General features: G+C 45.3%; 1 protein-coding gene across 11 annotated transcripts in view; it reads left to right on the top strand.

The window, feature by feature from the left end:
* Positions 1 to 4054: 4054 nt before the first annotated feature.
* The window catches only part of LOC310846621 (very-long-chain enoyl-CoA reductase-like), a 46834-nt gene continuing 36188 nt past the window's right edge, over positions 4055 to 14700 (top strand). For 9 of the 11 annotated variants that reach the window (XM_083743541.1, XM_083743544.1, XM_083743540.1 and 6 more), the window contains exons 1-4: positions 4902 to 5410; positions 13361 to 13411; positions 13663 to 13714; positions 14071 to 14115. In XM_083743541.1, coding sequence (XP_083599667.1) covers positions 5384 to 5410; positions 13361 to 13411; positions 13663 to 13714; positions 14071 to 14115 — 175 coding nt within the window. In that variant the 5' untranslated portion in view covers positions 4902 to 5383. Of the gene's footprint in view, positions 4213 to 4901; positions 5411 to 13360; positions 13412 to 13662; positions 13715 to 14070; positions 14116 to 14700 lie in introns of those variants that run through there. The other 2 variants (XM_083743545.1, XM_083743546.1) reach the window with 2 other exon arrangements.

Genomic DNA, 14700 nt, shown 5'->3' with positions numbered 1-14700 from the left:
TGTTTTGGAGCAGCGCCCCCTGCCGGTTACCTTAAGGACCTCAGCCCGTCGCAGACGCTCCTTTCGCGCCAACACACGCCCCACAGCAGCCGTGCATAACGAAGTCGTTTTCTCTCTCGCCCCCCCTCCCGCGTAAGGGCACCTTGTGTTGAGTGAGGGGGGGGAGGCTGCTTGCCTACGGAAACTCGAGCGCCATGGCGCCAGAAGGATGCTCACGACACGATCCTGGACAGACCCGTTTACATAGCTGTCAACTTACAGATTTGAAAATAAGGGACCAGCAGCCTCGAAAATAAGGGATCAGCAGCCAAAATAAGGCATTTTGCTTAGCCTATACAGAAATCCGGCACTGATGGATCCATGCTGCTTTTGCTGCCACTGACTGTGTTTTGCAGGGGGTTGGACTAGATGATCCTAAGCGTCTACAACTCCGACCAAAGAAGAGGGGCAGACAAAACTGATGAACGACGTCGAGATGGCAAAGCTTACAGGCAGAATTAGAAACCAGGAAGAGGACCTCTTTAATAAAGAATGGGGAGTTTATAATTTAGTTGAAAAGCTATTGTGAAGAGTTACATAAATTAGTAGGATTGACAGAAAACTTGTGGTAAAAATTTGAACTATGGATGGACAAATGATTTATAAAAATAGAGTTATTAAAGGGATGCAGAGGGGGAAATCACTACATTAAGATGCTGCACTGTTTGGAGGGTATGCTAAGCAGCACGTCGGGGCTGCCATCGTCCTGGTGCGAGGAGTTCCATCGGCCCTTCCCCGCCTGAGATGGGGGGGAGGGAGAGAGACTCTCGCCCATGCCACCCGCGAGCCCGGCATGAGGTGGTTGTGGTGCTGCCGCGGCCGCTGAAGCACCGCCCTTCTGCATCACTCCCCATCCCCTCCTCCCTCAGGCTGCCTCCTCAGCCGCCGCTGCCTCCGGCTTCCCCTGGTAACGCGGCGGAAGTCTCGCAAGAGAGGGGCTGCCTGCCCACCCGCCGCCACCCGTCTCCTCACGACGCGCCCCTGAGGGGAAAAAGGGAGAGACGGAGATGCGCCTGCTTGTGTGCGCGCTCTCACGGCGGAGGACCCCAAGCCGCTGCTTCCCTCCCGAGCCGGGCGAGCATGAAACCCGATAAATTTAAGGGACATCATCAATAAGGGACAGCAGCAGGACACGGCACTGGGATAAGGGAGTTTCCCGCCAAATAAGGGACGGTTGACAGCTATGCGTTTATTTTCGAAAGGGTGTCGCAAGGTGAGCACAATTTGATTTCCACAGACCGCTTTGTCAGGGAGGGTAGAAGTGTAGCATTCTGTAGCTTGGAACTCATCAGCATGGCTGGTTTTGAAAGCTGTGATTCTTTAAATTATGTGCTAAAAAATTAACTGCATTCAACAAGAGATAAAATTACTGAATTATGAAAGTATTCCATGAATCCAAAGCACCTGTCTGAGGAGCAGGTTTCCTAATGTATCATTGTGTGATTCGATGCCCTGGATTTGCTTCTTTCCCAGAGTGGTGGTGGGACTGAAACTTGCAAGCTGCAATCTACATATCTGCTTGGACATAAGTCCCACTGAACCTAGTGGGTCTTACTCCAGATAAGTGGGTGTACGATTACCACTATGATCACTCCCAAGTATCATTGATCAACTTCCTTCCAACTGTCACAGAATTGTATTCTGTTCATTTTAAAAAAACGCTTCAGGGACAATACTGTTTTAACGTGTTCAAGTCTATAGGCGTCCTACTTTACATGAACAAAAGTCTACATATTATGGGATAAGCAATGAAAACAGCACAGAAACATCTATCCCTTTCCCATGCAAAAATAAAATCTCAAACGTCCTGAACAGTTCTGTGTTCACTCCAGAACTTAGCACGAATCAGTCCAAAGTGCCTAATCACTGGCACTCAGTTGTATCCTCCATGAAAATGACTCAGTTCCAATATCAAGATTTGAAATATTATTTAAATTTCCCTTTTCCTTTGTAGCTGATCCTTACAAAATTGCATGCTTTTAGATGATGAACAATAGCATATGAATACTGTAATAGAGAAGGCATAACATATGAATGCAAGATGTGAGTTCTATAACATTTTGTATGAAATCCAAAAACTGACTTGTAAATCATGCCTAATTTATTTATATTCCTCTTTTGGAATAAGTAATCCCCCTTTTGTGTGTATTCTATGCAAATAATGCCTTCCAGTATTTGGAATTTGCTGCTGCAAGCTTCTATTTATCACTGTCCATTGGACTCCAATAATGCTTAACTAAACCTTGGCAACATCCCAGAAGGCTGCATGGAAGCGATGTTAAAAAGCAGAGCTTAAACACTATTCTGATCATACACCAAATCTGGCTACATCAGTACTAGATAGTTGTTTTCTGGTAAGCATGAGGCACAATTAAGGACCCAATTCTGTACTTGATTTCCCTTGACTTGAGGGGGCTATAGGATGTGCTGGCAGCTCCATGTTGGCAGAACTGGAAATATGCTGCTGGCACAAAATGTATGCTGGCAGAACTGGTCAGAAGCAGAGGTTATTTTTTATTTGGTCTTTATAAAGCATTTGTTCTGATTTCTTTGAGGGACTTTTTATATGTCTTCCCATTAATCATTTGTTAATTACACACGCCTCAATGCATTTCACCTAACTGCAAAAAGAAAGCTTCTTTTTTTAAAAAAAGGATTTATTGTGCAAGGGCAACAGAGCATTTAAATCCACCTTAATTGCACAAATCTGAATTTCCTAGTACTGTATACATTCAAATCCCACCTGCAAAATACTGGGCTGTATCTAATGCTAGGCCTACTCAGAGTAAACCTATTGAAATTAATGAACATGACAAACTTAGTCCTATTTATTTCAGTTGCTCTACTCTGAGTATAGCTTATTTGAATGCAAACCACTGGCTGGAACTACTTAACATCCCAACCTGTACCATATGTTTACTGTGCCTTGTTTAATGTTTTTGTAACTGATAAAACTCTGTAAAATATTCATAAAATAAAAAAGGAGATAAATATCTGGTTAGACTGATATGGCAGTTGTTTCTAGGCTTCTGCACCCATGCATGTTCATTGTGTTATGCCTGTTTCATCAAGTGATGATTTGCATCTGTGCATGGAGTTGCATATTCAGCTGCAAATATTCAAGGCCCAATTTGGACACTTACCTAGTCTGCAGTAGCCTTAATGGGAAGGAGGAGCAGACAGGCCTCAGTCTAGAGCACCTGACATGGATTCCAATCATGCAGGTGCTGAGTCTGCATTTGGGGCAAAAGCAGACAGCTCAGTACTGTTGCAACTGTTGCATACAGCATTGCCTGCAGAAGAAGGTTCAGTCCTCAGCTTCTCTAGGTAAGGCTGGGAAAGAGCTCTGTCTGAAACTCCAGAGAGCTACAGCCAGCCAACGTGGCTGCCTTGAGTCCCATCAGGGACAAAATGCATGTGGTGTTGATGATGATATGACATAGACAACATAGAATCTATGTCAGTTGTGTGGGGAAACTTTCACTCTCCAGGTGTTGCTGAACTCTACAACTCCCCTCATCCCTGGCCGTGGTTGCTAGAGCTGATGGGAGCTGTAGTTCAATAACATCTGGAGGGACACAGGATCCCGACTCCTGGGCTATGAGTAGTTACAGCATCTCCACTAGTATCCAAAGGCATGTTGCTTACCACTACAGTGGTACCTCAGGTTACATATGCTTCAGGTTACAGACTCCGCTAACCCAGAAATAATACCTCAGGTTAAGAACTTTGCTTCAGGATGAGAACAGAAATCGCATGGCAGCAACGGGAGGCCTCATTAGCTAAAGTGGTGCTTCAGGTTAAGAACAGTTTCAGGTTAAGAACGGACCTCCAGAAGGAATTTATGGTAAGTACGTAACCAGAGGTACCAATGTACTGTATGGGGAATTGTAGTCAAATACATAACTATGCATGAGTGCTAATGAAGGGGTTAAAACGACAGAGCTGGATTCCTAGTCTCAGCTAAGTCACTCCCCCTCTTTTCCATGAGGAGGAATTCCTGTTTCTTCTCTCTGTGGCATTTTAATTGACCAAGGAAGGCATGTCCAAGCTTTGTTGTACGCTTAAAGCGTGTGTTTGAAGCCATCTTTCTGTATTTTCTACCCAATAGTATTCTGCCAGTATCCTGCTGCTTCTTGGATAAATGCATGAATCTGACCATTGGAACATTTTGTAAGGAAAGCGTTTTAAATTTACTTAATAGGGTGTGGTCTGTTGGTTGCAAAAGGGTGGAGTGCTGTATTTGCAAGCTGGCAGGATAAAAGGGTCGAAAAACCTGTATTCCTAACTATACCACTGCTTGATTTTTGCGTGTTTAAATTGGGCTATTGGGGGCTTTCTCCTGCTGGAGAGTGTGCAAGGTCCCACATTTTGAATCCAGACAGCCTGCCACTTCTTTTGTTATTTAGCCCCCACACGCGGGTCACAGGAATTCGTATTCACCACCACAGCTACCTCGGTAAATGTTTGAACTGAGGACTGATTCCTAATACGAGGTAGCAGGGTTGGGGGTAAATTTGTAGCGGGGAGGCCTTTTATTCTTAACCCTTCTCGGCTAGGAAGCTCATTGGGTGATCTGGGGTCAGCCACTGTCTCTCTTTTCCTTCACTGGGTTGTTGTGTGAATACATAACGGGCTTGCTGAATTTATTACCCAGGTGGCAAGCAACCCAGGAAGATAAAAAAAAAAGTGCTGTTGTGTTTCATATTATATTTTCTAGTTCTTGTTTGTGAGCTGCGTCGAACTTTTCTGAGGAAAAGCGAGGTATTAATACGCATTAAGCAAACAAACACTCGACCAGACGTGAGTAGTCACGTGAGGAAACCCAAGGCACATGGAGAGGCCAGGTGGACGTTCCCGCGCGTTTCTGTGCGCCTCGCGCGCGGCACAAAGCCGCGCCCAGCAGCAAACCCTCGCCGCCCCTCCGGGTCTCTGCTTTCCCCCCTTTTTGCTGCGGAGCTACTGAGGAGCTGAGCGCACCCTGGCTGCATGCAGCAGCGGCAGTAGCAGCAGCGGTGGCGGCGGCACCTCCTCCTCCTCCATCCTTCCCCTCCAGGGGATGGGGCGGGAGTGATGGATGAAGGCGTAAGCTGGCTGAGCACCGCCGCCCGCCCCGGTCTGGACGCGCCCTCCACCTTCTTCCCTGCAGGGCTTCCTCCTCCTGGGGCTAAGGAATCACCTGACCGGCCGGAAGACCGGCCGGGGGCCCCCCAATTAAAGTGCATCCGCGGCGCAGACGGGAGGAGGAGGTGGTGGAGGAGGAGGAGGTGGCGCCGCCGGCGGCGGTGCCGATTGCATCCCCTACGCCGGCAGCTGGAGTCGGGGCCGGGCGGCCGCCTGCAAAATGGGCAGCAGGATTACTTTCTTCGAGGTAGGTGTCCCCCGCGAGCCTGCGCTAGGGAGGAGGAGGACGCGCCAGTGGGGCTGGGGAGAAACCCCCAAGGGAACCCAGGGTTCCGGAGATGCATGGAAGAAGGCTGCGCCTGCGCCCTCCATCCTTGGGCTGGCTCGCAAAGGGTCCCTCGCCGGCGGGTGCCTTAATGATGATGATGGGCGGGGGAAGGCGCAGCAACGGCTCTCTCTGCATTGGAGCCAGCGGGAACCCGGCACTTGCCGCTGGATCCTTAAACATGTTGTCTTGCTGCAACCACTAGGGCTTGTTTCTTCTCCAGCGTGCTTAGGGGGGCATGGCCTTTAAACCCCTCCTAAAGTCTGAAGACCTAGGAGGACCCACTTTTAGACCAAGCGTGCACTTGGAGACCCACCTGATATCTAGTGTTTGCCTTTGGCTGGTCCTGTGTCCTCCTGACCCATCAGGCTTGGGATGGGGGAGGTACAGGGTGGGTGGGTTGTGTCTTACCAGCAGATTTTCTTGTCCTTTCCTGAGCAGGAACCTTGTCTGATGTTTTGGGGTTTTGTAGGTGCTGGTGCCTCCCATAGGGAAGCCCAAGAGTTCTATGTCTCTTTGGGAAGAGAATGACTTTTCTTGGCATTCCGGTACCTCCTGGATCCTGGGCAGTCACTGCCATGGCACAAAGGAGTATACACTTTGCATGCCACAGCAAACATACCCTTTTCTGCTCTGCAAAAGGCTTAAAAAACCCTTTACACTAAAAGAGTGAGCCAACACATGCATGTTGGCAGGCATGCGACTGTATTCATGGACTACAGATTTCAGGGAAGGGCCATAGCACAGTGGTAAAGGAACTGTTTTGCTTTCAGAAAGTCCTGGTTCAACTCCCAGCATCTCTAGGTAGGGCTGTGAAAGACTTCTCAGAACGCTGGAGAGCTGCTGCCAGCCAGTGTTGACAATACTGAGCTAGATGGACCTGACTTGATATTAGGCAGCCTCCTTTGACTATCCAGATTTGTGTAATAACTATCTCCAGGCATCTCTTTCTTGATTACCTACCTACATGGCTGTCACATCTTCCTACTAGTAATAGCTGCTGCACTAACTTTTGCCTGTGATTGAAGAAGAGATGGTTGCCACCTTTGACAACCTAGTTTTCTAAGAACAACAAAGGGCTTTTATTGACAAGAGATGGGAACCTTGGGTTTGGAGGCCAAACACACCCCTCTAACTGGCCTTTCAGACTCTCTGCAGGCCATGCTCCTTGCCTAACCCAAACCCATTGAGTGCCTCTGCCTGACAGGTTTCCTTGTGCTGTGAGCATGCCTCTTTGCTTGCCTGACATCAGATGTAGGCGTGGGTAGGTGTAGCTTGGCAGAAAGGGCCTCGCAGGCTGAAAGGGGTAGATCCAATTGGACCAAATCAGACGTTCCCCTTTGCTGCTGCAGCTGGGCAAAACAATTCAACTGATCAACTATTCTGGAGAGAATATGGGTGTCTCAGAGGAGTCTCTCCACTTAGCCCTGTCTTCCGCTATCGAAGAAGAAGTTGTGCCCGTGCGGAGCACTCCAAAAGAAAGTTGGTTCGTGCCAACTGTTTTACGTTTGACAAATTGGGATTTTCGTTAACATTCCTTGGCATCCCAGCTCCTTTGCCAGGAGGTAGGGAGGACTCTCAGGCTGTCGGTTACTAAAGTTTCTCCTATGGTTTATGGCTTGTGTTTTGTCTGGGTTCAAACCACACACTAATCCCAAACATGGTTTTGTTTAAGGCGGTGCTGAAGCAATCTCTGGTTGCTTGTTTTGGAAATTGGCGAAACTACTGCTTTTCAGCAAATCTCCCAATTTTATGCTTTGTCATCTTATACGTGCCTTCATTAGCATGCTAAGTGTGCTACAATGGTGTCTTTTGTGCTTATAAAAGAGTTGGGTATATTATGACTGAAAATAGAACATAGATTTTGTTTCAGACTAATAGGTGAAGGTGAAATTGCACTGGTCACAACAATAGCAACTTCCTGGAAGACTAAACTGCCACCTGCCTTGTCAGGTTTTGTGTTGTGTAATCTGAGCTGCATTTGAACATATGTACTCTTAATTGAGAGGACGCGGGTGGCGCTGTGGGTAAAAGCCTCAGCGCCTAGGGCTTGCCGATCGAAAGGTCGGCGGTTCAAATCCCCATGGCGGGGTGCGCTCCCGTTGCTCGGTCCCAGCGCCTGCCAACCTAGCAGTTCGAAAGCACCCCCGGGTGCAAGTAGATAAATAGGGACCGCTTACTAGCGGGAAGGTAAATGGCGTTTCCGTGTGCAGCTCTGGCTCGCCAGAGCAGTGATGTCACGCTGGCCACGTGACCCGGAAGTGTCTCCGGACAGCGCTGGCCCCTGGCCTCTTAAGTGAGATGGGCGCACAACCCCAGAGTCTGTCAAGACTGGCCCGTACGGGCAGGGGTACCTTTACCTTTGCCTTTAATCTTAATTGAACATGGTGATTTAACAACTTAAGGTGTTTCAGAAAAACAGCAATAACATCCTGTGGCCAATCTTAAAATAGTGAGTTTGTTCTCATCTTCTAATCTTGAAATACTTGTATAGAATATTTTTCAAAGCACCTAAACACTATTGGAAATTAATTGCCTGCCCTACCTCTGCCAACCTAGCAGTTCGAAAGCACGTCAAAGTGCAAGTAGATAAATAGGTACCGCTCCGGCGGGAAGGTAAACGGCGTTTCCGTGCGCTGCTCTGGTTTGCCAGAAGCAGCTTAGACCTGCTGGCCACATGACCCGGAAGTTGTATGTCGGCTCCCTTGGCCAATAAAGCGAGATGAGCACCGCAACCCCAGAGTCGGCCACGAATGGACTTAATGGTCAGGGGTCCCTTTACCTTTACCCCACTTAAAAAACCAAACTATTTCAGGCCTTGATCCAAAGAGAAGTGCATACTACACATTTGTACTCAGAAATAATAACAGTTGGCAAAAACACTGGAGAACAAGAAAAATTCACAGGGCAGTGATTCAGTTCAGTGTGCACTTGCACAAGATATTTCATGTTTTGGACCAACGCTGTGTCCATAGATGCTCTGCAGATAGGCATATTCAGTACCTGTGAAGAAAAAAATGAGGCAAGAGAATGCACAATAATGAATCAACAATGAACCATGCTTTGTATGGTTTTAATTTTGTTTCAAATATATTATGATTTTTAATTACCTTTAGTAAATTGCCTTGAGACAGTTGTTTAGATAGTGATGAATGTTGTTGTTGTTGTTTAGTCGTTTAGTCGTGTCCAAATCTTCGTGACCCCATGGACCAGAGTACGCCAGGCACTCCTGTCTCAAACAATTGTTAATCCCACACTTTCCATTACAATTTCCCCAACACTTTGCTCCTTAATTTTTCTTGGAAGTGGGTTTGTTGTGCAAGAGCACCAGATTAATTGCACAACCAAAAGTGGTTGGCACACCACTGAATCCCACCTACAAAATAGTGACAGTCTGTAAGCACCCTTTATGACCAACATTTGGGCATGTTCCTTGCTTCGGGTATGTTTGTTTGTTTACCTTTTTGCAGCTCAGAAAGTTTAGATTCTTTTACTAGAGAAAGATAAGTTACCAGGATATTTAATAAGCCCCTGTGATCTGCAAATAAGATATACTGAATTACCCATAAAAGGGATGAGCCTTTCCTCTCAACTAAATAATGCAGACCAATCCCATAATGTGTGGAATCAAACCCATCAATAATACAGTACATTGAATAGTTTTTTTGTCAAAAACATTATGAGCAGCAGCACTTAACTTGAGTCATCTGTAGTGTTTGGAGCTGTCTAGATCAGGACTCTGAAATCTTATACAGTCATACCTCTGGTTATGTCCGCTTCATGTTACGTTCTTTCAGGTTATGTCCCGCGGTGACCCAGAAGTACCAGAAAGGGTTACTTCTGGGTTTCGCCGCTCGCGCATGCACAGACGCGCAAAATGACATCACGCGCATGCACAGAAGCAGCAAATCACGACTCGTGTGTGCAGACGCGCTGCTGCGGGTTGCGCTCTTTTCATGTTGCGAACGGGCCTCCGGAACGGATCCCGTTCGCAACCAGAGGTACCACTGTATTCTGGATAGCACAATATAAAAATTAATAAGCATGTATCTTGCCAAGAAAGCCTCTCTGCAGGAGACCTGGCATAACCTCCAACCAACCCAGTTGAACACAACCCATCAGTCATGTATTGTGAGTTGCCAGGCCCTTGACAAGTGCCCTGGAGTCCAGACAACCAGGAAAAATAGGAGTCTTCTAGAGGCCTGGTGACTTGCCATATTTGGGCTGCATTTTGGCATGGGTAGGTCTGCTTTACAGAGTCCAAAGGCAAATTATGAGAAGTACTAATATTAAATGAGCAGGAATTCACTGTGTTGGCTTCCTTAGAGGGCTTTTGCATCCACCCTAGGCTTGGAAATAGGTCATTCCAGTGCATGCATTTCTTTCCGAAAGAAAAGCATTTGTACTTGACGAATAAAAAGCAAGCTCTTCCTCAATAATTTATACCCCCTGCCACCCTAACTGATATTAGTGGGTTGTTGTTCTTGTTTTGCTGAGTTATTTGGAAAGCTGTTTGCTATCATTGGAGGGCTAGAGTTATTGGAGAAATAGCAGTTTTAAGTGGTGACAGCTATGCTGAGTCATGTAGCTTCTGGGACCAATAGCAAACTTCGATATTTTTTTTTAGAGAGAGAGAGGTGGCTCAAATTGTGTTTTCCAAAACAGTTTTAAAAAATGAAGACACATCCAAATTTCTTACACTCCTGTCCTGTGTAGGAAAGGGCTGTTCCCCTGAACTGTGCCAACGCGAAGGGCTTCTAACTGGTTTCCCCCTGTGCCAATGAGGTACAAAACTAGGCCAGTGTGGTGTAGTGGTTCAGAGCGGTGGATTTGTAATCTGGTAAACCAGGTTCAATTCCCCGCTTCTCCACATGCAGCCGCTGGGTGACCTTGGGATAGTCACACTTTGCTGAAGTCTCTCAGCTTCACTCACCTCACAGAGTGTTTGTTGTGGGGGAGGAAGGGAAAGGAGATTGTTAGCTGCTTTGAGATTCCTTAGGGTAGTGATAAAGCAGGATATCAAATCCAAACTCCTGGCGGGATGCGGGTACCAGGTAACCCGTATTCCATCAGGACATTGCTGGCGCATGAGGCGGGAATTTATAGGCAGATCTAGGAGCATGTAAGGGTTGGTGGAATCGTATGCTTTCTCGGGTTTCGGTTCCATTGCTACACATGGCACAATGCAGAGAGGGCACTTGGGAACCCAAGGCAAAGAGAGTCTGGGTGTGTGGGTGAATGTTAAGATGCTTGTTCCACACTGTGGCATTGTTTTATAAAGTTTGCAAGCAGCAGATATTGCAGTGTAGCTTAGAACAGGAAAAAACCCACTACTGTATACCTATGGAATTACAATTTGTGTGATCTAGACAGTCTACAAAGGGACACCTTTGCATATACAGTTGTGTGCTTGCATGCACATTGTGTGAGTAGTGATCCCTGCACAGTCAGATGGTCTTTTGCAGATGTTGTTCTACTCGATAAACTTTTCTTCAGTGGATGCTCATCTAACTGTTCCAGTCAAGCATCTGTTTGTATTTCCTCCAGTGCTGCTGCTTGGCAACAGACAATTGCAAAGAAATAGTTCCCTGGCATGGTTTATTGCCAACTCTGGCAGAGGAATTTTGATCTGAAAATAGACTTACATGGAGAAATGCTTGGAAAGATTAATTTGACTACTAAGAAGTAATCAGGTGCTTGGGGTATAAGGAGAAATTAATGCTCTTGCTCTAATTAAATCAAAAGGAGGCTCACTTACACAAGCACTTTATAGCAGCACAGGCATGATTAATTCATTTTGCACTGCTCTTATCCCAGCCTGCTTGTTCATAGATTGCAAAGTAAACATTTTTCTCATGAGTGATTTTTTTTTGGGAGGGGAGATCAATATGGTATTTGGTTGTAAGTACCAAGTAGGACAATCTAACAACAGGAAAGGGCTAACCATAAATGGGAAGAGGTGGTAATTAGGCCCACAGTATTCCTGCAATTGTTCTTACAACTTTTAAACAAATGTCATTTTCTAGAAAAAAGAAGTTCCAGAACTCACAATGAAAACCTCCCTTGTTCTCTTAGAATGGCAATAGCGTCCACCTAAGAGGTGCCTGAGTTCTGGCGAGTTCCAACTCCAAAAAGAAGAAGAAGGAAAAAAAGCCTGTCTATGAGCATTTGATGAATTTAATTATTTCAAGGTTTATGTCCCACTTACACCATTGCATACTCATAGCAGCATAATTTGACTTAGCAGTTCATTGGGAAAATACATTGTACAGTAGTACCTTGATTCTTGAATGGCTTAGTTGTTGAACAAATCGGCTCCCGAATGCTGCAAACCCAGAAGTAAGTGTCCTGATTTGCAAACGTTTTTCAGAAGCTGAACGTCCAATGCAGCTTCCGATTGAGTGCAGGAAGCTCCTGCAGCCAATCGGAAGCCACGCCTTAGTTTTTGAATGGTTTCGGGCATTGAACGGACTCCCGGAACAGATTGAGTTTGAGAACCAAGGTACCACTGTATGCTGTATTAAAGAAATGTGGTCTAATTCATGAGGGGGGGAAATACCACCCCTGTAACAATAGTAGACATGCAGTGCAATCCTATGTAATAAGGTATACATGTCTTCCCAGAAATAAGCTCCGTTGAATTTGCTTCCTCAGCAAATAAAATTTCAGGGTGGGATGCAATGACATATCAAGCTGATGTAAAAGTTCACTGAGTCAAGGAACCACCTGGAACGTGGTGGAACCATCTGGAACATGGTGGCGACAAGATAGGGCACTATAACACCTCTGTGCTAGCATTGCAGGGAGTTGGACTAGACGCAATGGTGTCCAAACTTTTTTCAAAGAGGGCCAGATTTGAAGAAGTCAAAGTTAACCTTTTTTAAGGATTTTACCCCAAAGTTGAAAGTTGTTGAGCTTTTTTTAAGATTGAAGGATTTTACCCCAGGAAATAAACTGCCACAGGGGCCAGATTGAACCGACCAGCGGGCCGGATTAGGCCCCCGAAACGGACTTTGGACATGCCTGGACTAGAGGGTCCCTTCCAACTCTACAATTCTATGATTCTATAATAATTAGCACTAGCAAGGGCACTGTTACACCAAGTTCATATACAATGCAAATACGGCTGGAAACAGTGCATAGAATGGATGAACTTCCTTACACCATTCCAGACACTACATTGGCACAACAGCATGTGCTTATTTCTTCAGTGCTGCAGGATCCTTAGCACAGCATGGATAAATTCATGGATAATTTTCATATATCATGAGAAACCGGTTTCAAGTCCATATTGTAATACCGGTTTCATAGTTTTTAGCCTGGCAATATACTGCGAATCATGATGTGAATTAGAGCAGGGCAATAAATTGTCCAAAACTGGTTTCAAGTCCATGTCATGACACTGGTTTCATGATTTTTGACCTGGCAATATATCACAAATCATGGTGTGTGTGTGTGTGTGTGTGTGCGCGCGCGCGCGCTATTCAAAAATCACAAGGGGGGGCGGGACCATGAAGCCAGCCAATGCCTCTACATAGCTCCATCCTTATTTCAGACACTGTGATATATCAGTATTTCAGATTTTTTGTCTGGTGATACGTCATGGTGTTGAAAACTAGGTATCTCCAAGACCTAATAATTTCTACTTGCCAGTTAGGTGCCACTCTGTTGTTATCCTACAGTGACTCTGTGGATCACAGTTAACATTCTGTGAAGCTAAAAGGCTTATGTACACCCCCTGGTTGCAGAATATGGCTTAGCAACCAGCTTAACAACTGTTGGTCTGATCACTGTTTCCTGTTCACACAGCTACAAGAAGCCATCACGGCGAGATTGTTCTAGCTGCTTTATTCACTTGGTATTTTCTCTTAGGTTGAAATCCTTGATTGGAAGACAAAGCAACAATTATGCTTTTTGGAAAAGGTAAGTAATCATAATGTTATTACTGCAATTTAACCGAATTTTGAGTGATCCGTGTGCTTTAGTTATATTTTCTTAGTAATTGTTTAAAGCATCCTGTTTGAGATGGATCAGCATCATTTTCCTCCATATCACAGATAGGGAAGCTCACCCTTAATTTCCTGTTTCCTAAAATGTAAAAAGGAACCGATTAGCTTGAAAAGCCTTTTTTTGAATGCCTGCATGCTTATAGATATATATTTTTTGTTACCTAGGTTGAGCCAAATGCTACAATAAGTGATATCAGGCTAATGTTCCATAAATTATGTAAGTATATGTATTTTTCAAAAGAATCTGTTTAAAAAGTGAGGGAAGCTTTCCAGAAATGCTTGAATTATATGTCATTGTATGGAGCCTGAGCGCCACTGATGTCATACAAGCCATGTATCTTCTTCTATGTACTTTGAAGCAATTCTAGTAAACCTGTACAAAAAAGTAGTTATCCCCCCCCCCCCTTCCTTGGTTGCCGTTCCACCAATTTGGTAATCTGCTCATATTTGTAAATTCAGAAGTTCTCTGTTTGTGGCACAGACATCCCTGCCCCAGTGCTAGGAAACTTGAGATTATTATTATTATTATTATTATTATTATTATTATGTGCGATTTTTTTTTTGTCCCTACAGATCCCCAGTGGTATCCCTCAAGGCAGTCTATAAGACTTGATCCCAGTAAGTATTATATAGTGAAGTATTATTCTTATTATTTCATTTAAATACCGCTTTTCTTATCTTGGAGCAGTTTATAGTGAAATGTAAAACCCCATTACAATATTGCTGTATCATCCAAAAGATGTATTAATGTTAATTGGTAGCCACAGAAACTATGAAACTCCAATAACATTAAAGGATCTGTCAATCAAGAGACCCCTTCATGGATCACTACCTTGCCGTGGCGAAGGGGCTTGAATAACTCAGAGAAGCTATGAGCTATGCCGTGCAGGGCCACCCAAGATGGACAGGCCATAGTGGAGAGTTTTGACCAAACGTGATCCACCTGGAGCAGGAACCGGCAAGCCACTCCAGTATCCCTGCCAAGAAAACTCCATGGACAAAGACAACAGGCATATAAAAGTTATGACGCTGGAAGATGAGCCGCTCAGGTCGGAAGGCATCCAACATGCTACTGAGGAAGAGCGGAGGACAAGTACAAGTAGATTCAGAGCTGATGAAGCGGCTGGGCCAAAGGTCGCTCAGTTGCGGATATGCCTGGAAGCAAAAGGAAAGTTGAATGCTGTAAAGAAAAATATTGCATAG

The sequence above is a fragment of the Podarcis gaigeae genome, assembly GCF_964106915.1.
Source record: "Podarcis gaigeae genome assembly, chromosome: 6".
NCBI classification, from domain to species: Eukaryota; Metazoa; Chordata; class Lepidosauria; order Squamata; family Lacertidae; genus Podarcis; species Podarcis gaigeae.
Note: the sequence above shows the minus strand (reverse complement) of the source record. Positions and strands in the feature narration are given on the sequence as shown.